The 25,953-nt window shown below is 44.3% G+C and overlaps 1 protein-coding gene across 1 annotated transcript in view; it reads left to right on the top strand.

Moving 5' to 3' along the window:
• LOC121580942 (cadherin-18) overlaps nucleotides 1–22,873 on the top strand; it is a 117,960-nt gene extending 95,087 nt beyond the window's left edge. Inside the window, exons 9-12 of the mRNA XM_041896161.2 lie at nucleotides 5,925–6,046; nucleotides 16,160–16,274; nucleotides 18,079–18,348; nucleotides 20,756–22,873. Of these exons, the coding sequence (XP_041752095.2) occupies nucleotides 5,925–6,046; nucleotides 16,160–16,274; nucleotides 18,079–18,348; nucleotides 20,756–21,273 (1,025 nt within the window). The 3' untranslated portion in view covers nucleotides 21,274–22,873. The remainder of the gene's footprint in view (nucleotides 1–5,924; nucleotides 6,047–16,159; nucleotides 16,275–18,078; nucleotides 18,349–20,755) is intronic.
• The last annotated feature ends 3,080 nt before the right edge of the window (nucleotides 22,874–25,953 follow it).

Below are 25,953 nucleotides of genomic sequence, written 5' to 3'. Positions count from 1 at the left end.
TGGCGCCGGAGGGGATGGCTGCCGTTTCACGGGCTCCTAACGAATTGTGCTATTTTTTTCTTTTTTTTTATGTCATTGTTTGTAACCTATTTTGTACGTAATGTTGATGCTACTGTCTCTTATGACCGAAAAGAGCTTCTGGATATCAGAACAGCGATTACTAACCTCGAACTGGACTAATCATTTTTCTTTAATGAGTCTGACGTGAAGGATATAATGTTTCTCCCAGACAATGCCCAAATCCCCATCATTCGCATGAAGTAAATAAGGAAAAATAGGGGGCGGAGATCAGGGTGCCTTGTGAGAATTCGTCAGCGAGTGGGTAACCCACCTCTACCATCCGTTCTATTAGCCAACGTGCAATCACTGGAGAATAAATTGGATGAGCTCTGTTCGAGACTATCGGACCATGGGACCTTAAAAACTGTAATATCTTAAGTTTCACTGAGTCGTGGCTGAATGACGACACAGATAATATACAGTTGGCTGGGTTTTCCGTGCGTCGGCAGGACAGAACAGCTACGTCCAGTAAGACGAGGTGCGGGGGTGTGTGTCTATTTGTCAATAACAGCTGGTGCGCGATGTCTAATATTAAGGAAGTCTCGAGGTATTGCTTGCCTGAGGTAGAGTACCTCATGATAGCTGTAGACCACACTATCTACCAAGAGAGTTTATCTATATTTTTCAAAGCCGTATATTTACCACCACAAACTGACGCTGGCACTAAGACTGCACTCAGCGAGCTGTATAAGGCCAAAGCAAACAAGAAAATGCTCAACCAGAAGCGGCGCTCCTAGTGACCGGGGACTTTAATGCAGGGAAACTTAAATCAGTTTTACCAAATTTCTACCAGCATGTCAAATGTGCTACCAGAGGGAAAAAAAACTCTAGACCACCTTTACTCCTCACACGGAGACGCGTACAAAGCTCTCCCTCACCCTCCATTTGGCAAATCTGACCATAATACTATCCTCCTGATTCCTGCTTACAAGCAAAAACTAAAGCAGGAATTACAAGTGACTCGCTCAATACATTTACATTTTAGTCAATTTAGTCAATACGGAAGTGGTCAGATGACACGGATGCTACGCTACAGGACTGTTTTGCTAGCACATACTGGAAAATGTTCCAGGATTCATTCAATGGCATTGAGGAGATACCACCTCAGTCAACAGCTTCATCAATAAGTGCATTGACGATGTCATCCTCACAGTGACTGTACGTACATATCCCAACCAGAAGCCATGGATTACAGGCAACATCCACACCGAGCTAAAGGCTAGAGCTGCCGCTTTCAAGGAGTGGGACACTAATCCGGACGCTTATAAGATATCCCGCTATGCCCTCAGACGAACCATCAAACGGGCAAAGCGTCAATACAGGACTAAGAATGAATCCTAATACACCGGCTCTGACGCTTGTCGGATGTGGCAGTGCTTGCAAACTACTACAAAGGGAAACCCAGCCATGAGCTGCCCAGTGACGCGAGCATACCAGATGGGCTAAATGCCTTTTATGCTCGCTTCAAGGCAAGCAACACTGAAGCATGCATAAGAGCACCAGCTGTTCTGGACGACAGTGTGATCACGCTCTCCGTAGCTGATGTGAGCAAGACCTTTAAACAGGTCAACATTCACAAGGCCGCGTGGCCAGACGGATTACCAGAGCTTATACGGACCAACTGGCAAGTGTCTTCACTGACATTTTTAACCTATCACTGGCCGAGTCTGTAAAACCTACATGTTTCAAGCAGACCACCATAGTCCCTGTGCCCAAGAAAGTGAACCTAACCTGCCTAAATGACTACCGCCCTGTAGCACTCAGGTCGGTAGGCATGAAATGCTTTAAAAGGCTGGTCATGGCTCACATCAACACCATCATCCCGGAAAACCTAGACCCACTCCAATTCGCACACTGCCCCAACAGATCAACAGATGATGCAATCTCAAATGCACTCCACACTGCCGTTACCCACCTGGACAAAAGTAACACCTATGTGAGAATGCTGTTCATTGACTACAGCTCAGCATTCAACACCACAGTAACCACAAAGCTCATCACTAAGCTAAGGACCCTGGGACTAAACACCTCCCTCTGCAACTGGATCCTGGACTTCCTGACGGGCCACCCCCAGGTGGTAAGGGTAGGCAACAACACATCTGCCACGCTGATCCTCAACATGGTGGTCCCTCAGGGGTGCGTGCTTAGTCCCCTCCTGTACTCCCTGTTCACCCATGACTGCGTGGCCAAGCATGACTCCAACACCATCATTACGTTTTCTGACGACACAATGGTGGTAGGCCTGATCACCGACAATGATGAGACAACCTATAGGGAGGAGGTCAGAGACCTGGCAGTGTGGTGCCAGGACAACAACCTCTCCCTCAACGTGAGCAAGACAAAGGAGATGATCGTGTACTACAGGAAAAGGAGGGCTGAACACTTCCCCAATCACATCGACGGGTGTGTAGTGGAGCGGGTTGAGAGTCTCAAGTTCCTTGGTGTCAACATCACCAACAAACTTTCATGGTCCAAACACACCAAGACAATTGTGAAGTGAACACGACAAAGCCTTTTCCCCCTCAGAAAATATTTGACATGGGTCCCCAGATTCTCAAAAAGTTCTACAGCTGGGACTCCTGAGTGGCGAAGCGGTCTAAGGCACTGTATCGCAGTGCTAGAGGTGTCACTACAGACCCGGGCTTTGTCGCAGCCAGCCGCGACCGGGAGTCCCATGAGGTGGCGCACAATTGGCCCAGCATCGTCTGGGTTAGGAGAGGGTTTGGCTGGCTGAGATGTCCTTTTTCCATCGCGCTCTAGCAACTCCTTGTGGTGGGACGGGCGCATGCACGCTGACTCGTGTCGCCAGTTGGATGGTGTTTCCTCCGACAAATTGGTGCGACTGGCTTCCGTGTTAAGTGGAGAAAAAGGGGTAAAAAGTACAACAACAAAATAAAGTTGTACAGCTGCACCATTGAGAGCATCCTGACCGGTTCTATCACCACCTGGTATGGCAACTGCTCAGCATCCGACTGTAAGGCGCTACAGACGGTAGTGCATACAGCCCAGTACATCACTGGGTCCAAGCTTCCTGCCATCCAGGACCTATATACCAGGCGGTGTCAGAGGAAGGCCCAAAAAATTGTCAAAGTCTCCAGTCACCAAAGTCATAGACAGCTCTCTGCTACCGGAGCGCCAAGTCTAGGTCCAAAAGGCTCCTTAACAGCTTCTACCCCCAAGCCATAAGACTGCTGAACAATTCATCATGGCCACCCGGACTATTTGAATTGACCCCCCTACCTCCCCCCTTTTGTTTTTACACCGATGCTACTCGCTGTTTATTATGTATGCATAGTCACTTTACCCCTACTACATGTACAAATTACCTCGACTAACCTGTACCCCCACACATTGACTCGGTACCGGTAGAACCTCTATATTGCCTCATTATTGTTATTTTATTGTGTTCCTTTTTTTTCTTTTTTTCTTTTACTTTAGTTTATTTAGTAAATATTTTCTTAACTCTATTTTCCTAAAACTGCATTGTTGGTTAATGGCTTGTAAGTAAGCATTTCACGGCGCATGTGACAAAAAACATTTGATTTTATTTGATCCTCAAGAATCCCTTAAATCCGTGTGGTATTGGATTAGATGTGTATTTATAATCCACAAGTGGTAGGATGTGAAGCGGCAGCCGGCAGTTCTTATCCAATGATGAAAGGGAGTGCAGTTTATTTAAGTGCCGCCCGGCAACATGGTGAACCTCAGAATACAGATAAACACGAGATATACAAATGGATGGAGGCTCAGTGGGGATGTGACCTTAATTGATGGAGAGATGCTCTGACAAAAGAAGGATGTACATCACATGCGCTAAAAGTGCCTGCCATGAACACTGGACAGAAATACATACACTGCCTTCGGAAAGTATTCAGACCCCTTGACTATTTCAGCATTTTGTTACGTTACAGCCTTCTTCTAAAATGTATTAAATAAATAAAAATCCTCAGCAATCTACGCACAATTTTTTTGTAAAGTTATTAAAAATAAACTATGGAAATACCTTACTAACATAAGTATTCAGACCATTTGCTATGAGACTCGAAATTGAGCTCAGATGCATCCTGTTTCCATTGATCATCCTTGAGATGCTTCTACAACTTGATTGGAGTCCACCTGTGGTAAATTCAATTGATTGGACATGATTTGGAAAGGCACACACCTGTCTATATAAGGTCCCACAGTTGACAGTGCATGTCAGAGCAACAAACAAGCCATGAGGGCGAAGGAATTGTCCATAGAGCTCCAACACAGGATTGTGTCGAGGCACAGTTCTGGGGAAGGATACCAAAAAATGTCTGCAGCATTGAAGGTCCCCAAGAACACAGTGGCATCCTTCATTCTTAAATGGAAGAAGTTTGGAACCACCAAGACTCTTCCTAGAGCAGGCTGCCCAGCCAAACTTGGGGGAAAAGGGCCTTGGTCAGGGAGGTGACCAAGAACGCGATGGTCACTCTGACAGAGCTCTAGAGTTCCTCTGTGGAGATGGGAGAACCTTCCAGAAGGACAACAATCTCTGCAGCACTCCACCAATCAGGCCTATATGGTAGAGCGGCCAGACGGAAGCCACTCCTCAGTAAAAAGGCACATGACAGCCCGCTTGGACTTTGCCAAAAGGCACCTGAAGACTCTCAGACCATGAGAAACAAGATTCTCTCGTCTAATGAAACCAAGGTTGAACTCTTTGGCCTGAATGCCAGGTGTCACGTCTGGAGGAAACCAGGCACCTCTCATCACCTGGCAAAAACCATCCCTACGTGGAAGCATGGGGGTGGCAGCATCATGCTGTGGGGATGTTTTTAAGTGGCAGGGCCTAGGAGACTAGTCAGTATCGAGGGAAAGATGAACGGAGCAAAGTACAGAGAGATCCTTGATGGAAACCTGCTCCAGAGCGCTCAGGAACTCAGACTGGGGTGAAGGTTCACCTTCCAACAGGACAACGACCCTAAGCACACAGCCAAGACAACGCAGGAGTGGCTTCGGGACAAGTCTCTGAATGTCCCTGAGTGGCCCAGCCAAAGCCCAGACTTGAATCCAATTGAACCTCTCTGTAGAGACCTGAAAATAACTGTGCAGCGACGCTCCCCATCCAACCTGACAAAGCTTGAGAGGATCTGCAGAGAAGAATGGGAGAAACTCCCCAAATACAGGTGTGCCAAGTTTGTAGCGTCATACCCAAGAAGACTCAAGGCTGTAATCGCTGCCAAAGGTACTGAGTAAACGGTCTGAATACTTATGTAAATGTCAAATTTACGTTTTCTATTTGTAATATATTTGCAAAAAAAAATGTCAAACCTGTTTTTGCTTTGTCATTAAGGGGTATTGTGTGTAGATTGATGAGGGGGGAAAAACAATTTTATCTATTTTAGAATATGGCTGTAAGGTAACAAAATGTCGAAAATCTCAAGTGGTCTGAATACTTTCCGCATGCACTGGCTTGCGAAAGTATTCACCCCCCTTGGCATTTTTCCTATTTTGTTGCCTTACAACCTGGAATTAAAATTGATTTTTGGGTGGTTTGTATCATTTGATTTACACAACATGCCTACCACTTTGAAGATACATTTTTTTTTTCTTGTGAAACAAACAAGAAATAAGACAAAAAAACAAAAAACTTGAGTGTGCATAACTATTCACCCCCCAAAATAGGAAAAAACGCCAAGTGGGATGAATACTTTTGCAAGGCGCTGTATATAACGATGTCTTGAAAAACCCATGCTATGGCTTGTGACGTGCTTTTTAGATTTTCATATTTTTTTACATAGGTGGTTATAACATGTGTTTAGTGTTTTATACATGCAGTAGCTATGCAATATAAAAGTGTTCTATTTAATTCAGTTTTTTTGTTTGTTTGTGATTTTCAGACAATCCGAGTCTCATCAGCCATGTTCCTGTAACAATCCAGGTGTTGGATGTAAATGACAATGCTCCCTACATAGCAAGAGATGATGAGATCATTGTGTGTGAAACCTCCAGGGCAGGACAGGTGAGTAGCCTTCATTTTCACACACCTCCCTCCCGCTTTCCAGCTCTTTTCCACTTTACTCTCTCTCCCACCTTCTCTCCCATGAGTTAATATTCTCCCTTCTTCAACTGTTGTCTTTTAAAACCTCTTATCACGAATGCAAATGCATGTAGTCACACACATTCTCCCACAGACATGCACGCACACACACACACACACACACACACACACACACACACACACACACACACACACACACACACACACACACACACACACAGTACACACACACATACCCTCTCTACCTCTGTTGTGTGTTTGACAACATCAGGAATGGATTTATCTGTGGTCCTGCAGACTTTTGCAGCCTCTTGAACCCATAAATTATTCAGCATGTACCAAGGTCTCCACAAGCAGATTGGAGCTGCATTAACATTTACATTTTTACATTTTAATCATTTTAGCAGACGCTCTTATCCAGAGCGACTTACAGTTAGTGAGTGCATACATTTTCATTAAGCGCAACAGAGCCGGATTGCAGAATTTTTTTATCATCTCTCATTCAAATTTGGCCCGTGTGCAGCAAAGCACGACTGCTCAGATTCACATCGTAATAGCATTCTCTCTTCATATTTTTCCCCTTGAATGAAGATTACTAAATAGGCTGCAGCATATAATCAGTTAGTTGGCTGAAGGCAACAGATTATGCATACTAAGATGTCGTGGGTCTTTTTCCAACATTGAACAAATTACAGTTACTTAAAGTAACTTTCAGGAAATTTGGCTTGATGTATGGTAAATTATGCTGTTATATTCATCGAAAGGAAATAAATAATAATTTAGTTTAGACCTAATTGTACTTTTTTTAGGGACACACAAAATGATTCATATTCGTTGCCTCTTGACAGCTAATTCTGTATTTCAAAAGCTTAGTGTATTACTGTATGCTACCAAAAGTTCAGGAAAGGCTACCTAAATTCTATCAGCATATTGACTGTAGCACTCGCGCTGGAAAAACACTGGATCACTGCTACACTAATTTCTGCTAAGCATACAAGGCCCTCCCCCGACCTCCTTTCGGCAAATCTGACCACGACTCCATTTTGCTCCTCCCTTCCTATAGGCAGAAACTCAAACAGGAAGCACCCGCGCTAAGGACTATTCAACGCTGGTCTGACCAATCGGAATCCACGCTTCAAGATTGTTTTGATCACGCAGACTGGGAAATGTTCCGGGTAGCCTCTAAGAATAATCTATACGTATATGCTGATTCAGTGAGCGGGTTTATAAGGAAGTGTATAGAAGATGTCGTACCCACTGTAACTATTAAAACCTACCCTAACCAGAAACCGTGGATTGATGGCAGCATTTGCGAAAAACTGAAAGCACGAACCACCGAATTTAACCATGGCAAGGTGACAGGGAATATGGCAGAATACAAACAGAGTGGTCGTTCCCTCCGCAAGGCAATCAAACAGGCAAAATGTCAATATTGAGACAAAGTGGAGTCGCAATTCAACGGCTCAGACATGAGACGTATGTGGCAGGGTTTACAGACAATCACGGACTACAATAGCAAAACCAGCCACGTCGCGGACACCGACGGCTTGCTGCCAGACAAGCTAAACCAGTTCTTTGCCCACTTTGAGGATAACACAGTGCCACCGACGCGGCCAGCTACCAAGAACTGTGGGATCTCCTTCTACGTGGCCGACGTGAGTAAGACATTTAAAAGTGTTAACCCTCGCAAGGCTGTCGGCCCAGACGGCATTCCTAGCCGCGTCCTCAGCATGCGCAGACCAGCTGGCTGGTGTGTTTACGGACATATTCAATCTCTACCTATCCCAGTATGCTGTCCCCACATGCTTCAAGATGGCCACCATTGTACCTGTACCCAAGAATGCAAAGGTAGCTGAACTAAATGACTACCGCCCCGTAGCACTCACTTCTGTCATCATGAAATGCTTTGAGAGACTAGTCAAGGATCATATCACCTCCACCTTTCCTGTCACCCTTGACCCACCGCAAATTGCTTACCGCCCCAATAGGTCCACAGACGATGCAATCAACATCACACTGCACACTGCCCTATCCCATCAGGACAAGAGGAATACCTATGTTAGAATGCTGTTCATTGACTATAGCTCAGCATTCAACCCCATAGTGACCTCAAAACTCATCATTAAGCTTAAGGCCCTGGGTTTCAACCCCGCCCTGTGCAATTGGGTCCTGGACTTCCTGACGGGCCGCCCCCAGGAGGTGAAGGTAGGAAACAACATCTCCACTTCACTGATCCTCAACACTGGGGCCCCACAAGGGTGTGTGCTCAGCCCCCTCCTGTACTCCCTGTTCACCCATGACTGCGTAGCCATGCACGCCTCCAACTCAATCATCAAGTTTGCAGACGACACAACAGTAGTAGGCTTGATTACCAACAACGATGAGACAGCCTACAGGGAGGAGGTGAGGGCTCTCGGAGTGTGGTGTCAGGAAAATAACCTCTCACTCAACGTAAACAAAACAAAGGAGATGATCGTGGGACTTCAGGAAACAGCAGAGGGAGTACCCCCCCTATCCACATCGACGGGACAGCAGTGAAGAAGGTGGAAAGTTTTAAGTTCCTGTGCGTCCATTTCACTGACAAACTGAAATGGTCCACCCACACAGACAGTGTGGTGAAGAAAGCGCAACAGTATCTCTTCAACCTCAGGAGGCTGAAGAAATTTGGCATGTCACCTAAAACCCTCACAAACTTTTACAGATGCACAATTGAGAGAATCCTGTCGGGCTGTATCACCGCCTGGTATGGCAACTGCACCGCCCACAACCGCAGAGCTCTCCAGAGGGTGGTGCGGTCTGCACAACGCATCACCGGGGGCAAACTACCTGCCCTCCAGGACACCTACAGAACCCGATGTCACAGGAAGGCCAAAAAGATAATCAAGGACAACTACCACCCGAGCCACTGCCTGTTCACCTCGCTATCATCCAGAAGGCGAGGTCAGTACAGGTGCATCAAAGCTGGGACCGAGAGACTGAAAAACAGCTCCTATCTCAAGGCCATCAGACAGTTAAACAGCCATCACTAGCACATTAGAGGCTGCTACCTACATACAGACTTGAAAATCACTGGCCACTTTAATAATGCCACTTTAATAATGTTTATATATCTTGCATTACTCATCTCATATGTATATACTGTATTATATACTATTGTAATAATGTTTACATAACTTGCATTACCCATCTCATATGTATATACTGTATTCTATACTATTTATTGCATCTTAGCCTATGCCGCTCTGACAATGACATTGCTCATCCATATATTTATATATTCCATGCCTTTACTTAGATTTGTGTGTATTAGATATTTGTTTTTGGAACTGTTAGATATTACTTGCTAGATATTACTGCACTGTCGGAACTAGAAGCACAAGCATTTCGCTACACTCGCAATAATATCTGCTAACCATGTGTATGTGACCAATACATTTGATTTGATTTGAATGTTTCTTATAGACTGACAATGCTATAGCACAGTGGAGTGTGTAGGTAGCCAGGTGAGTAACCACCAGGGCCGTGCACATACCATTCAGGGGGCAGATGCTCAAAATGAAAAAAAGGGTACAATTCATAACATACATAACATCTATACAAAAGTATGTGGACACCCTTTCAAATTAGTGGATTCAGCTATTTCAGCCATACCGGTTGCTAGCAGGTTTATAAAATCGAGCACACAGCCATGCAATCTCCATAAACAAACATTAGCAGTATATTGGCCTTAATGAAGAGCTCAATGACTTTAAACATGGCACCATCATAGAATGCCACCTTTCCAACAAATCAGTTCATCAAATTTCAGCCCTGCTAGAGCTGCCCCGGCAACTGTTAAGTGCTGTTATTGTGAAGTGGAAATGTCTAGGAGCAACAACGGCTCAGCCGCGAAGTGGTAGGCCACACAAGCTCACAGAACTGGACCGCCGAGTGCTGAAGTGCATAAAAATTGTTTGTCCTCGGTTGCAACACTCACTACCAAGTTCCAAACAGCCTCTGGAAGCAACGTCAGCACAATAATTGTTTGTCAGGAGCTTCATGAAATGAGTTTCCATGGCCGAGCAGCCGCACACAAGCCTAAGATCACCATGTGGATATACTCTGAATACATATCCCAAATGAAATACATGATCTCACTCCAATACATTTTAATAGAAAGTTAGCAAAAATAGATAAGATCTTGCTACCATGGAAAGGTAAATACCTGTCAATTTGTGGAAAAATCACCCTGATTAACTCTTTAGTATTATACCAGTTTATCTATTTTCTTATGGTCTTGCCTACGCCTAGCAAACAGTTTTTTAAATTATATGAGAAAAAGAAATTCCATTTTATTTGGAACGGCAAGCCAGACAAAATTAAACGGGCCTATTTATATAATGAATATGAATTCGGAGGACAGAAATGATTAAATATGAAAGCATTAGACCTATCACTAAAAGCTTCAGGCATACAAAAGTTATACTTAAATCCGAACTGGTTCTCTAGCAAATTAGTAAGATTGTCTCACCCAATGTTCAAGAATGGCCTTTTTCCCTTTATTCAGATTACAACCTCTCACTTTAAGTTATTTGAAAAGGAAATAATCTCCCAAATATCACTATTTCTAAAACAAGCCATAGAAAGTTGGTTGCAATTTCAATGTAATCCTCCAGAAGTGACAGAACAAATAATGCAACAAATATTGTGGTTAAACTCAAATATACTAATTGATAAAATACTTTTGGTTTGACAAAATGTTTAAAAAATGTATAATCTTCGTAAATGATATTATCGGTAGGACTGGTGGAGTTATGTCGCACATGCAGCTAACAAAAACATATGGAAATGTCTGCTCTACCCAAAATGACAACCAAATAATTGCAGCATTACCGCAAAAATGGAAAAGGAAAGTGGAAGGGGGAAAAAGTAAGGAACTTGTCTGTCGACCTTGCATTAAAGAGTATAATTGGTTAAAGAAAATGGTGATAAATAAAAAAAGTATACCAGTTTCACTTAAGGACCAAATGATTGACAGCTGTCCCATATAGATTGCAAAATAGTTGGGAAGAGATTTTTGACGTACCGATTCCATGGCATAGTGTTTATGAATTGATACGCAAAACGACGCCGGATTAAAAACTTAGAATTTTTCAATTTAAATTATTATATAAAATTCTTGCTACCAACAGAATGTTATTTATATGGGGGATACAATCTTCCCAGCTCTGCAGATTTTGCTGCGAAGAGACAGAATCATTATATAATTTGTTTTGGTACTGTCCATTTGTAGCTTGTTTTTGGACACAGGTCCAGGAATGGCTAAAGGATTGCAATATTTACCTGGAGCTAACCCTGCAGATAGCACTACTGGGTGATCTGAAAAGTCATAGTCAATCGATCAATAATATAATAATACTTTTAGCAAAAATGTTTATTTTCAATTTACGATCTGTAGAAACAATGAGAATAGAAAGGTTCAGAACTTTTGTAAAACATCACAGTACAGTTGAAAAATATATGGCAAATAGAAATCCAATATGGATGGTGTTAAGAGATAGATGGGAGGTGTTGAATGGAGCTGAACGATGGGACTAATATCAACAACTAATAACAACAAGATAACTAATGTAAAGCATACTGTGTCCATAATAAGTATATAGGTTATAGGTTGAGAGCTTTTGTGAAAGAGCACAGTTAGAAAAATATGGCATATAGAAGCAAACCAGATGGACATCATGAAAATGATCAGAGGAAGTTCAGGAGTAAAAACAAACAAAATAGAATTATTGTCCATAAAATGTATATAGTATGTATGGGCTGGAATTAGAGGCCTAAGCGTTGTTGTTCACTAGTTTACTCCAGTTGGGGAAGGGGTGGTGGGGTTGGAAAGTAATGAAGGGAAATATACTTTTTAAAAGGATATGTGTATGTGTGTGTATGTGTGTGTATGTATGTGTATATGTGTATGTGTATGTGTGTAAATAATAATAAAACAAATAATAATAATAAAAATAACTTGACTGGCCTGCACAGAGCCCTAACCTCAACCCCATCGAACACCTTTGGGATGAATTGGAACGCCGACTACGAGCCAGGCCTAATCATCCAACATCAGTGCCCGACCTCACTAATGCTCTTATGTCTGAATGGAAGCAAGTCCACACAGCAATGTTCGAACATCTAGTAGAAAGCCTTCCCAGAAGAGTGGAGGCTGTTATAGCAGCAAAGGGGAGACCACCTCCATATAAATGCCCATGATTTTGTAATGAGAAGTTCGACGAGCAGGTGTCCACATACTTTTGGTCATGTAGTGTACCAACTGCCTCTGAGTCGGACAGCAGAGTGAAGTTAAAGCAGCCAACAAGTGCTCAGCATATGTGGGAACTCCTTCAAGACGGTTGGAAAAGCATTCCAGGTGAAGCTGGTTGAGAGAATGCCAAGAGTGTGCAAAGCTGTCATCAAGACAAGGGGTGGCTATTTGAAGAACCTCAAATATAAAATATATACACTTTTCTGGTTACTACATGATTCCATATGTGTTATATTCATAGTTTTGATGTCTTCACTATTATTCTACGATGTAGAAAATAGTAAAAATAAAGAAAAACCCTTGAATGTGTAGGTTTGTCCGAACTTTTGACTGGTACTGTATATATACAGTACATTATGTACTGCTCCACTAGCAGGTAAATATAATAGGAATAAGTCAAGTAAGTCATTGCACAGTATAGTTTTGTATCATAGTAATGACAATCTGACTATCGGAAGATGTGTTTTCCCTCCCTCCCTTTGTTGGCCATTCCATGAGGACGTGCACAGATAGAAGTCTGCCACTGCCGAGCACATGCTCCTTTGCCCTCCCACTCGCCAAGTGCCCTTTTGGGTGGTGATATATATTAAATGTATTACATTTTTATCAGAGGTACACTTCAACTGTGAGAGACGGAATATAAAACAAAAATCCAGAAAATCACATTGTATGATTTTTAAGTAATTCATTTTCATTTTATTGCATGACATAAGTATTTGATACATCAGAAAATCAGAACTTAATATTTGGTACAGAAACCTTTGTTTGCAATTACAGAGATCATACGTTTCCTGAAGGTCTTGACCAGGTTTGCACACACTGCAGCAGGGATTTTGGCCCACTCCTCCATACAGATCCTTCAGGTTTCGGGGCTGTCGCTGGGCAATACGGACTTTCAGCTCCCTCCAAAGATTTTATATTGGGTTCAGGTCTGGAGACTGGCTAGGCCACTCTAGGACCTTGAGATGCTTCTTACGGAGCCACTCCTTAGTTGCCCTGGCTGTGTGTTTCGGGTCGTTGTCATGCTGGAAGACCCAGCCACGACCCATCTTCACTGCTCTTACTGAGGGAAGGAGGTTGTTGGCCAAGATCTCGCGATACATGGCCCCATCCATCCTCCCCTCAATACGGTGCAGTCGTCCTGTCCCCTTTGCAGAACAGCATCCCCAAAGAAATGTTTCCACCTCCATGCTTCACGGTTGGGATGGTGTTCTTGGGGTTGTACTCATCCTTATTCTTCCTCCAAACACGGCGAGTGGAGTTTAGACCAAAAAGCTCTATTTTTGTCTCATCAGACCACATGACCTTCTCCCATTCCTCCTCTGGATCATCCAGATGGTCATTGGCAAACTTCAGATGGGCCTGGACATGCGCTGGCTTGAGCAGGGGGACCTTGCGTGCGCTGCAGGATTTTAATCCATGACGGCGTAGTGTGTTACTAATGGTTTTCTTTGAGACTGTGGTCCCTGCTCTCTTCAGGTCATTGACCAGGTCCTGCCATGTAGTTCTGGGCTGATCCCTCACCTTCCTCATGATCATTGATGCCCCACGAGGTGAGATCTTGCATGGAGCCCCAGACCGAAGGTGATTGGCCGTCATCTTGAACTTCTTCCATTTTCTAATAATTGCGCCAACAGTTGTTGCCTTCTCACCAAGCTGCTTGCCTATTGTCCTGTAGCCCATCCCAGCCTTGTGCAGGTCAACAATTTTATCCCTGATGTCCTTACACAGCTCTCTGGTCTTAGCCATTGTGGAGAGGTTGGAGTCTGTTTGATTGAGTGTGTGGACAGGTGTCTTTTATACTTTTATACAGAGTTCAAACAGGTGCAGTTAATACAGGTAATGAGTGGAGAACAGGAGGGCTTCTTAAAGAAAAACTAACAGGTCTGTGAGAGCCGGAATTCTTACTGGTTGGTAGGTGATCAAATACTTATGTCATGCAATAAAATGCAAATTAATTACTTAAAAATCATACAATGTGATTTTCTGAATTTTTTGATTCCGTCTCTCACAGTTGAAGTGTACCTATGATAAAAATTACAGACCTCTACATGCTTTGTAAGTAGGAAAACCTGCAAAATCGGCAGTGTATCAAATACTTGTTCTCCCCACTGTATATATATATATATATATATATATATAGTGGGGGGAAAAAGTATTTAGTCAGCCACCAATTGTGCAAGTTCTCCCACTTAAAAAGATGAGAGAGGCCTGTAATTTTCATCATAGGTACACGTCAACTATGACAGACAAATTGAGGGGAAAAAATCCAGAAAATCACATTGTAGGATTTTTTATGAATTTATTTGCAAATTATGGTGGAAAATAAGTATTTGGTCACCTACAAACAAGCAAGATTTCTGTCTCTCACAGACCTGTAACTTCTTCTTTAAGAGGCTCCTCTGTCCTCCACTCGTTACCTGTATTAATGGCACCTGTTTGAACTTGTTATCAGTATAAAAGACACCTGTCCACAACCTCAAACAGTCACACTCCAAACTCCACTATGGCCAAGACCAAAGAGCTGTCAAAGGACACCAGAAACAAAATTGTAGACCTGCACCAGGCTGGGAAGACTGAATCTGCAATAGGTAAGTAGCTTGGTTTGAAGAAATCAACTGTGGGAGCAATTATTAGGAAATGGAAGACATACAAGACCACTGATAATCTCCCTCGATCTGGGGCTCCACGCAAGATCTCACCCTGTGGGGTCAAAATGATCACAAGAACGGTGAGCAAAAATCCCAGAACCACACGGGGGGACCTAGTGAATGACCTGCAGAGAGCTGGGACCAAAGTAACAAAGCCTACCATCAGTAACACACTATGCCGCCAGACGTAGTGCCAGACGTGTCCCCCTGCTTAAGCCAGTACATGTCCAGGCCCGTCTGAAGTTTGCTAGAGTGCATTTGGATGATCCAGAAGAGGATTGGGAGAATGTCATATGGTCAGATGAAACCAAAATATAACTTTTTGGTAAAAACTCAACTCGTCGTGTTTGGAGGACAGAGAATGCTGAGTTGCATCCAAAGAACACCATACCTACTGTGAAGCATGGGGGTGGAAACATCATGCTTTGGGGCTGTTTTTCTGCAAAGGGACCAGGACGACTGATCCGTGTAAAGGAAAGAATGAATGGGGCCATGTATCGTGAGATTTTGAGTGAAAACCTCCTTCCATAAGCAAGGGCATTGAAGATGAAACGTGGCTGGGTCTTTCAGCATGACAATGATCCCAAACACACCGCCCGGGCAACGAAGGAGTGGCTTTGTAAGAAGCATTTCAAGGTCCTGGAGTGGCCTAGCCAGTCTCCAGATCTCAACCCCATAGAAAATCTTTGGAGGGAGTTGAAAGTCTGTGTTGCCCAGCGACACTGCTCTAGAGGAGATCTGCATGGAGTAATGGGCCAAAATACCAGCAACAGTGTGTGAAAACCTTGTGAAGACTTACAGAAAACGTTTGAGCTGTGTCATTGCCAACAAAGGGTATATAACAAAGTATTGAGAAACTTTTGTTATTGACCAAATACTTATTTTCCACCATAATCTGCAAATAAATTCATTAAAAATCCTACAATGTGATTATCTGGCATTTTTTTTCTCATTTTGTCTGTCATATTTGACGTGTACCTATGATGAAAATTACAGGCCTCTCTGATCTTTTTAAGTGGGAGAACTTGCACAATTGGTGGCTGACTAAATACTTTTTTCCCCCACTGTATATATACATCCCCATTTCCCTCTCCCTCTCTTCCCCTCACTCCTCTCCGTCTTCTTTGACAGGTGATCCAGACAGTGAGGCCATCAGACATGGACAACTTTGCAAATGGACGATTCTCGTTTGCCCTGCCTATTGACCTTCCAGTCAATCCTAACTTCACCCTGAAGGATAACGAAGGTAGGCTGGCTACATTTGCACAACATGTTGTTCAACCGCCACCAGGGATTCTGGGTGTGGACAGATATTTGTGGCAGATACTCTGGAGCAGCATTACTAACACAAATATATCTAGTGGCGTTTGTTGTCAAACAGTTTTCCCCGTTTACACTTTCTCCTCCCTGGAGACAAATGTATAATAAAAGGGCAGGGATGTTTCCTTGGAGGGGTGTTTCCTTGGTAACACAATATTTTTTCCTTGTCCTTATTTTAGCTTAAGGCTGCTTGGCTGAATTCAGAGAGAACACTGTTATGTTCTTTTTTTTTTTTCCTTGTCTGAAAACCCAATTGCTCCTTTGGCAGATCAGGGAGAACCTCGAGATTAAGGTAGACTTCCAAGACGGATGACAGCAATCAGTACGATGCAAGACAGAGGCAGTGAGCTTCCACTGAGTTTTTGATCAGCGCTCTGTGCTCTCGGTGGTGGTGTAGCCTAGCACTTGGCTTTTATCCCCTCCCCAACTGGCCCTGTTTTCCCTCAGGCGCTTTTTCAGTGAAACCACATTTCCACTGATGTGCATTAGGCCTATGTTTACACATACAGGAGGACCAGGTAGTACTCCTCAGATAGAGCTAAAAGGAACACTGCTGCATCAGTGCAGTGATTGGGTGGAAGTAGGATACGCTAGCTCCCTCAGGCTGTGGAATCTAGTAGATGTGGTTATTATGTTTTGCTTTTGAAAGGTTTTGATTGAATTTATATTAATTATTTAATATATAATCAGTGTCCTGTGGTACAATCTGGATGATTTCCTATCGTTCACCAACTGATAGTCATGATTGATATTGCCAGAAATGCCTTGTGAATGCGGTAGAATTTTACAGACCTACAGCAGCTTACTCTCTAGGATGTGTTAGAGAGAAAGATAATAATCTTTGATTTCCTCTGCTGTAATCAGAATAATTTGGAGGAAGAAAGAAGCTGGGAGGTGGCTTTATATTCTATTGTCTCCCAAGTGGAGGATGAATGAGAGATATATTGGGTCTTTCTTGTCTATTTGTTTCCTCTAAGTGGGCGAGGAGGTACAGTGATGAATTTGGACTTGAAGCTTGTGGGCCAGCGCTCCTGCATGCCAATAGGAATCCTATGTAAATTAATGCTTCCTCCTATGCACCTTCCCATGGGCTCGCTCTGTTGGAAAACATTTGTTGATATCAAGAAGGATGCAAGGGTTGACCCCTCCTCCTCCCCCCACCCCTCTTCCCCTGTCTCTTACCATCCCAAGTGACATGCTTTATCATGGCTCTGTGCTCCTGGGGGAAAATGAATCTGTATTGTGAAGAGGAGGGCCGTGATTGTGCATACAAAAGCGTCGCTCTGGGACGTGAAAATGAAAATCTGCTGGAGCCTCTCCTGAATGAGAAAAGCTATGGCAACAGCGGTGCTGGGCTGGATAGAATACTGTTGGCTAGTTTTAATAAAGCCTGAAGAGGCAGTCGCTATCTGACCCCAGTCTTTTCTAAGAGATAGCAGCGGGAATGAGTGGGGAACTATGGGCTTCCTCTGCAATGTTGGCGAACACTCCTCATATTTCAGGGAAAGTTATTTGTTGTACTACTCTTCTGTTCTCTGTGGTTGCCTATGTTATTTCAGGGGGAAATCAGGTCAGGGCAACGTTCCTTTAGATGGTATATTTTGGAAAAGTAGATCAAATGATGAAAATACACTGCATTTTGGAGTAATGTCTGTATCAAGTCTTATAGTGACTTTTTGTCAATACAATTATACATCCAGTGTATTTTAAACCTTGTCATTCCACTCCAGACAATACTGCCAGCATCGTGGCGCGGAGGCGTCAGTTCAGCCAATCGGAGCAGGATCTCTACCAGCTCCCTGTGGTTGTGAGGGACGGAGGAGAGCCTGTCCTGAGCAGCACCTCCACCCTGAGCCTCCGGGTGTGTGTCTGCCAGAGAGGAGGAGGTAGCAGCAGCAGCAGCAGGGTGAAGGCCTGCCGAGTCCCGGCCTTCCTCTCCACAGCAGGCCTGAGCACCGGGGCCTTCGTCGCCATTCTGCTCTGCATCATCATCCTGCTGGGTAAGAGACAAGAGAGGGTGTGGAGGGGGCAGGGAGGAAGGTGGCATGGTGGGGAAGAGAAGTTGGGAGAGAGAGAGAACTGTTCATTTTTATTGTTTACAGTGAGGGAAAAAAGTATTTGATCCCCTGCTGATTTTGTACGTTTGCCCACTGACAAAGACATGATCAGTCTATAATTTTAATGGTAGGTTTATTTGAACAGTGAGAGACAGAATAACAACAAAGAAATCCAGAAAAACGCATGTCCAAAATGTTGTAAATTGATTTGCATTATAATGAGGGAAATAAGTATTTGACCCCTCTGCAAAACATTACTTAGTACTTGGTGGCAAAACCCTTGTTGGCAATCACAGAGGTCAGACGTTTCTTGTAGTTGGCCACCAGGTTTGCACACATCTCAGGAGGGATTTTGTCCCACTCCTCTTTGCAGATCTTCTCCAAGTCATTAAGGTTTCGAGCCTGACATTTGGCAACTCGAACCTTCAGCTCCCTCCACAGATTTCCTATGGGATTAAGGTCTGGAGACTGGCTAGGCCACTCCAGGACCTTAATGTGCTTCTTCTTGAGCCACTCCTTTGTTGCCTTGGCCGTGTGTATTGGGTCATTGTCATGCTGGAATACCCATCCACGACCCATTTTCAATGCCCTGGCTGAGGGAAGGAGGTTCTCACCCAAGATTTGACGGTACATGGCCCCGTCCATCGTCCCTTTGATGCGGTGAAGTTGTCCTGTCCCCTTAGCAGAAAAGCACCCCCAAAGCATAATATTTCCACCTCCATGTTTGACAGTGGGGATGGTGTTCTTGGGGTCATAGGCAGCATTCCTCCTCCTCCAAACACGGCGAGTTGAGTTGATGCAGTGGCGTAGTGGTCTATTGCCACTAGAGGTCCTGGTCTGAATCCAGGCCCCGTCGTAGCCGGCCGTGACCGGGAGACCCATGGGGCGGCGCACAATTGGCCCAGGGTAGGGGAGGGAATGGCCGGCAGGGATGTAGCTCAGTTGGTAGAGCATGGTGTTTGCAACGTCAGGGTTGTGGGTTCGATTCCCACGGGGGGCCAGTATGAAAAATAAAAAAAATAATGTATGCACTCACTAACTGTAAGTCGCTCTGGATAAGAGAGTCTACTAAAATGTAAAAAATTTAATGCCAAAGATTTTGGTATCATCTGACCACAACACTTTCACCCAGTTCTCCTCTGAATCATTCAGATGTTCATTGGCAAACTTCAGACGGCCCTGTATATGTGCTTTCTTGAGCAGGAGGACCTTGCGGGCGCTGCAGGATTTCAGTCCTTCACAGCGTAGTGTGTTACCAATTGTTTTCTTGGTGACAATGGTCCCAGCTGCCTTGAGATCATTGACAAGATCCTCCTGTGTAGTTCTGGGCTGATTCCTCACCGTTCTCATGATCATTGCAACTCCACGAGGTGAGATCTTGCATGGAGCCCCAGGCCGAGGGAGATAGACAGTTCTTTTGTGTTTCTTCCTTTTGCGAATAATCGCCCCAACTGTTGTCACCTTCTCACCAAGCTGCTTGGCGATGGTCTTGTAGCCCATTCCAGCCTTGTGTAGGTCTACAATCTTGTCCCTGACATCCTTGGAGAGCTCTTTGGTCTTGGCCATCGTGGAGAGTTTGGAATCTGATTGATTGATTGCTTCTGTGGACAGGTGTTCTTTTATACAGGTAACAAGCTGAGATTAGGAGCACTCCCTTTAAGAGTGTGCTCCTAATCTCAGCTCGTTACCTGTATAAAAGACACCTGGCAGCCAGAAATCTTTCTGATTGATAGGGGGTCAAATACTTATTTCCCTCATTAAAATGCAAATCAATGTATAACATTTTTGACATGCGTTTTTCTGGATTTGTTTGTTGTTATTCTGTCTCTCACTGTTCAAATAAACCTACCATTAAAATTATAGGCTGATCATTTCTTTGTCAGTGGGCAAACGTACAAAATCAGCAGGGGATCAAATACTTCACTGTATCCACTGTATACCCTCACTGTATTTCACTTTTGTTTACTATCTACTTCACTTGCTTTGGCAATGTTAACATATGTTTCCCATGCCAATAAAGCCCTTAAATTGAATTGAGAGAGGGAGGGAGGGATGGAGGGAGAGAGAGAGATGGGGAGGGAGAGAGACTCTTCTTGCCTGTGTGTGTGTTAAGTCAGCCACTTAGAGCCACACTCCAGAGTTGGGGGAGTGACCTTCTTGCCAATGGGGTAGAAATAATGAAAGGCTTCACACCAGCTGGAGGAGTAACTCTGTCTGATTTCTTTCCAGCAGCTAAGGCCACAATTCTACTTTTAAATCGATGCATTGGAGAATAGGCTGTGCATTTTGAGCCTGTAATGACATATTAATCGCTGTGGTCTTGTCCCCTCTCCTCTGGCCTGTACTGTAGCCATCGTGGTGCTATTTGTCATCCTGCGGAGCAAAAAGGGCAAGAAGGAGCCGTTAATCATCTCTGAGGAGGACGTCCGGGAGAACGTGGTCACCTACGACGACGAGGGCGGGGGCGAGGAGGACACAGAGGCGTTTGACATCGCAGCACTGCGGAACCCCGCCGGGGCGGAATGGAGGAGGCTGCGACGGGAGGAAAGGCCGGGGACAGAGGGGTGGCTGGTGGCCTGCGGGCCCCAGAGCCCGTCCCTGGTGCTGATGGATACAGAGGACATGCACCATGTCATTAGACAGAAAGTGGTGGAAGCTGACAGGGACACCAGCGGGCCGCCCTATGACTCCCTCCAGACGTACTCGTACGAGGGCCGTGGCTCCCCCACGGGGTCGGTCAGCTCTCTGGGGCTGGCCCAGGTCCTGCCCCCTGAACTCAGCTACAGTGACCTGAAGGACTGGGAGCCGGAGGGTCACACACTGTTTGGGACAGAACTCTCTGAGACAGAACAGACCATAGCCCCCTAAAACGTATCTCCTCTTCTATCCCATTAAAGGTTAACCTAACAATACAGAGCTATTTGAGTTATACAACTTGTTCCGTTTCGTTGTGGAATTGACTGTCATTTTACACTGGGCTCTGACAACTGAAGTGGAGGAAAGTATTACAATTTTTGGAGAAAAACAAACCCCCAAAATCATGAAGTTGGTATAAAAAAAAGGTAACTATTTTCCCTAGTGTATATTTTTATTGATAAATAAAGTTCAATTATTCCAGATAGGTGAATTTATATGCAAGTCATGTGTCATGATGTATAATGTGTCCAGTTTTGTAGGAGTTGCCTACTTAGTACCGTTGTGGTAAGTATCTGTGTCAGTATTCATAAAGTGTCTCAGAGTATGAGTACTGATATATGATCAGGTATGTCCCCTCTGTCCATATTATCGTGGTCATTATGGTCTAAAAGGCAAAACTGATCTTAAATCAACACTCCTACTATGAGACGCTTTATGAATACGGGCCCTGTTCTTCTCAATATGATTGCTGACCCCACAGTCTGGAGTACAACTGTAACCTTCCAAGGTCTTTCAACTCTTTCTTTAGTTAACCAATATACATTTGTGTACAGTTACCCAAAACTACATCAGAGGAGCAGAGCAACTTTTAATTGGGAAACAACACCATTCTACGAATGATAATTGGATCCAAATGCTTTGGTGTGCAGCTTTTTATTACTTCCCAGGGATTTATAAATCAGCTGTGAAAAGGTCTTGTTTCCTGCTCAGTCTTGATCAATTCCCATGAGAGCCAGCTCCGTCAATAAAGCAACAATAAACCGTTCCTTAATGTCTTTAATAATAACAGGCGATGAGGGGACTCTTATTTGAATTATTGGGCTATTTTTACAATACAATATTAATAATGGTTTCATTTTCTTATAATACACATAAAACAGGAATAATGATAATCAAGTAAGAGCTTATCCATTTACTCACACCATGTCTTATATATCATATTGAAATGATAATGTATCATGACTCCCACTACTATCACTTCTTTGAATATGATAATACAGCTAAACAGCCCATAAGACCATTCCACAACTACCTACAATATTACACAATATGCTGCATTGCAAACATTGTGTGTACTTACTCCTTTGATAATAACTGTGACCCCAACAAAGATAATCATTCTGTTGTTGTAATGGTGGTTAGATTAAGAATAATGCATTACTATATAATTGCATTCTATCTGAGAAGGATGTTTAAAGGCTATGGAGGGTAAATAGCATCTCTGCGGCCTCCACCAATGTGATTACTTGTCCAGTTCCTTTTACCCATAAAGGAAAAAGGAAACCCACCAGGTGAACGGTTATGACAATTTTGCTTTAAAGTTGTCGGATCAACAAAGAGCTGCTGATAAAAGGAAAATCCTGGTGAATCCCAGGGAATAAATTCTAATACGGTATAGATTCCTGTATCTCAGTGTTAGATGATGCTATATACTGTACTTCCTCATGAATTAAAGGGGCTATCATGAGTTGCTACATCGATTTTTGGACTTATAAATTAAAGATATGTACCCATTGATTCTTGAAGAATATACACTACATGAACAAAAGTATGTGGACACCTGCTCATAATGTCACGAATTCAGCCGATGCTGCCCCTCCTCCTTGCTCGGGCAGGTTTCGGCGTTCATCGTCATCGGCTTACTAGCCACTACTGATCCATTTATCATCACTCCATTTGTCTTATAATAATAATATAATATGCCATTTAACAGACGCTTTTATCCAAAGCGTCTTACAGTCATGTGTGCATAAATTTTTACGTATGGGTGGTCCCGGGGATCGAACCCACTACCCTGGCGTTACAAGCGCCATGCTCTACCAATTGAGCTACAGATGTCTTGTCTTGTCTTGTCAATCACACACACCTGGTACTCATTCCCTCATTAGTCTGTGTATATGTGTTCCCTCTGCCCCTTGTCCTTTGTGAGTGATTGTTCATTGTGAGAGTGAGTAGCTTGGTTGAGCTACGCTTTCCTTGTATGTAGCTAAGGTGGAATTTTCCCTTGTGCTAGTTTCGTTTTGACGCTTGCTGCGCTTTATTCATGTACACTGAATAAACTCTGGATTTCGGTGTTTTACCCCCTGCGTCTGACTCCGTCATTCACACCTCATCACAGAATCACTCACCTTTATGGAGTCAGCAGGAGAGGAGCGCATGCCTGGAATCGTGGCAAGGGTCCAGGAACATTCCACTATGCTGGTCAGCTTGGGGGAAGCGATGGATCGGGTTCTTCAGGTCGTCCAACGCCTGGAGAGAAGAGGAACCGATCCGTCGAGACCAGCTCGCCAACCGGATCCAGCCACCTACATCACAGCACCCGGAGGGATCCAGATTTCTCGACCACGGGCGTTCGATGGGATGCCGGCTCTATGTCAGGGATTCCTTCTCCAACTGGAGCTGTACTGCTCCAGTGTCAGTCCTGCACCATCAGATCGAGAGCAGGTGTCCGTCCTCATTTCCTGCCTCTAGGGGAAAGCCCTGGAGTGAGCCAACGCGGTTTGGAGAGAAGGAGGAGCCGCGTTGGAGGACTACAGGGAGTTTGCCCGCCTATTTTGGGCGGTTTTCGATCACCCACCCGAGGGTCGAGAGGCAGGTGAGAGCTGGTCCACTTGAGGCAGGGGACGGGGACAGTACAGGAGTTCGCGCTAGATTTCCAGATTCTGGCAACAGGATCCGGGTGGAACGAGCGGGCCCTGATCAACCAGTTCTGGTGCCATCTACAGGAGAACGTCCGACGGGAGCTAGCCTGCCGTGACACCAGTTTGTCTTTTACCGAACTGGTGGACATGGCCATTCGTCTGGATAACCTGCTGGCAACCAGTGGACGTCCTGGAGGAGGTCTGCCCATTCCCGCCCCCAACCAATGCGGATCCAGAGCTCATGGAGCTGGGTGGTACCGCGCACTGAGAGAACAGAAGACGACAGCGACAGTGCCAATCGGATGGCACGAAGGGACATTCCACCACACGTTGTCGTCAGCGGTCTTTTGAGTCAGGAGGCGGCCGGCAGGGCACTCTCGCATCACCCCAGGTATTGAGCACCCACACCAGCCCTCTGCTGCGCACTGTACCATACCCATATACAGTGAGGGAAAAAAATATTTGATCCCCTGCTGATTTTGTACGTTTGCCCACTGACAAAAACATGATCAGTCTATATTTTTAATGGTAGGTTTATTTGAACAGTGAGAGACAGAATAACAACAAAGAAATCCAGAAAAACGCATGTCAAAATGTTGTAAATTGATTTTCAGTTTAATGAGGGAAATACGTACAGTGGGGGAAAAAAGTATTTAGTCAGCCACCAATTGTGCAAGTTCTCCCACTTAAAAAGATGAGAGAGGCCTGTAATTTTCATCATAGGTACACGTCAACTATGACAGACAAAATGAGAAAAAAAATTCCAGAAAATCACATTGTAGGATTTTTTATGAATTTATTTGCAAATTATGGTGGAAAATAAGTATTTGGTCAATAACAAAAGTTTCTCAATACTTTGTTATATACCCTTTGTTGGCAATGACACAGGTCAAACGTTTTCTGTAAGTCTTCACAAGGTTTTCACACACTGTTGCTGGTATTTTGACCCATTCCTCCATGCAGATCTCCTCTAGAGCAGTGATGTTTTGGGGCTGTCGCTGGGCAACACAGACTTTCAACTCCCTCCAAAGATTTTCTATGGGGTTGAGATCTGGAGACTGGCTAGGCCACTCCAGGACCTTGAAATGCTTCTTACGAAGCCACTCCTTCGTTGCCCGGGCGGTGTGTTTGGGATCATTGTCATGCTGAAAGACCCAGCCACGTTTCATCTTCAATACCCTTGTTGATGGAAGGAGGTTTTCACTCAAAATCTCACGATACATGGCCCCATTCATTCTTTCCTTTACACGGATCAGTCGTCCTGGTCCCTTTGCAGAAAAACAGCCCCAAAGCATGATGTTTCCACCCCCATGCTTCACAGTAGGTATGGTGTTCTTTGGATGCAACTCAGCATTCTTTGTCCTCCAAACACGACGAGTTGAGTTTTTACCAAAAAGTTATATTTTGGTTTTATCTGACCATATGACATTCTCCCAATCCTCTTCTGGATCATCCAAATGCACTCTAGCAAACTTCAGACGGGCCTGGACATGTACTGGCTTAAGCAGGGGGACACGTCTAGCACTGCAGGATTTGAGTCCCTGGCGGCGTAGTGTGTTACTGATGGTAGGCTTTGTTACTTTGGTCCCAGCTCTCTGCAGGTCATTCACTAGGTCCCCCCGTGTGGTTCTGGGATTTTTGCTCACCGTTCTTGTGATCATTTTGACCCCACGGGGTGAGATCTTGCGTGGAGCCCCAGATCGAGGGAGATTATCAGTGGTCTTGTATGTCTTCCATTTCCTAATAATTGCTCCCACAGTTGATTTCTTCAAACCAAGCTGCTTACCTATTGCAGATTCAGTCTTCCCAGCCTGGTGCAGGTCTACAATTTTGTTTCTGGTGTCCTTTGACAGCTCTTTGGTCTTGGCCATAGTGGAGTTTGGAGTGTGACTGTTTGAGGTTGTGGACAGGTGTCTTTTATACTGATAACAAGTTCAAACAGGTGCCATTAATACAGGTAACGAGTGGAGGACAGAGGAGCCTCTTAAAG

This window comes from Coregonus clupeaformis, chromosome 14, assembly GCF_020615455.1.
Source record: "Coregonus clupeaformis isolate EN_2021a chromosome 14, ASM2061545v1, whole genome shotgun sequence".
NCBI lineage: Eukaryota > Metazoa > Chordata > Actinopteri > Salmoniformes > Salmonidae > Coregonus > Coregonus clupeaformis.
Note: the sequence above shows the minus strand (reverse complement) of the source record. Positions and strands in the feature narration are given on the sequence as shown.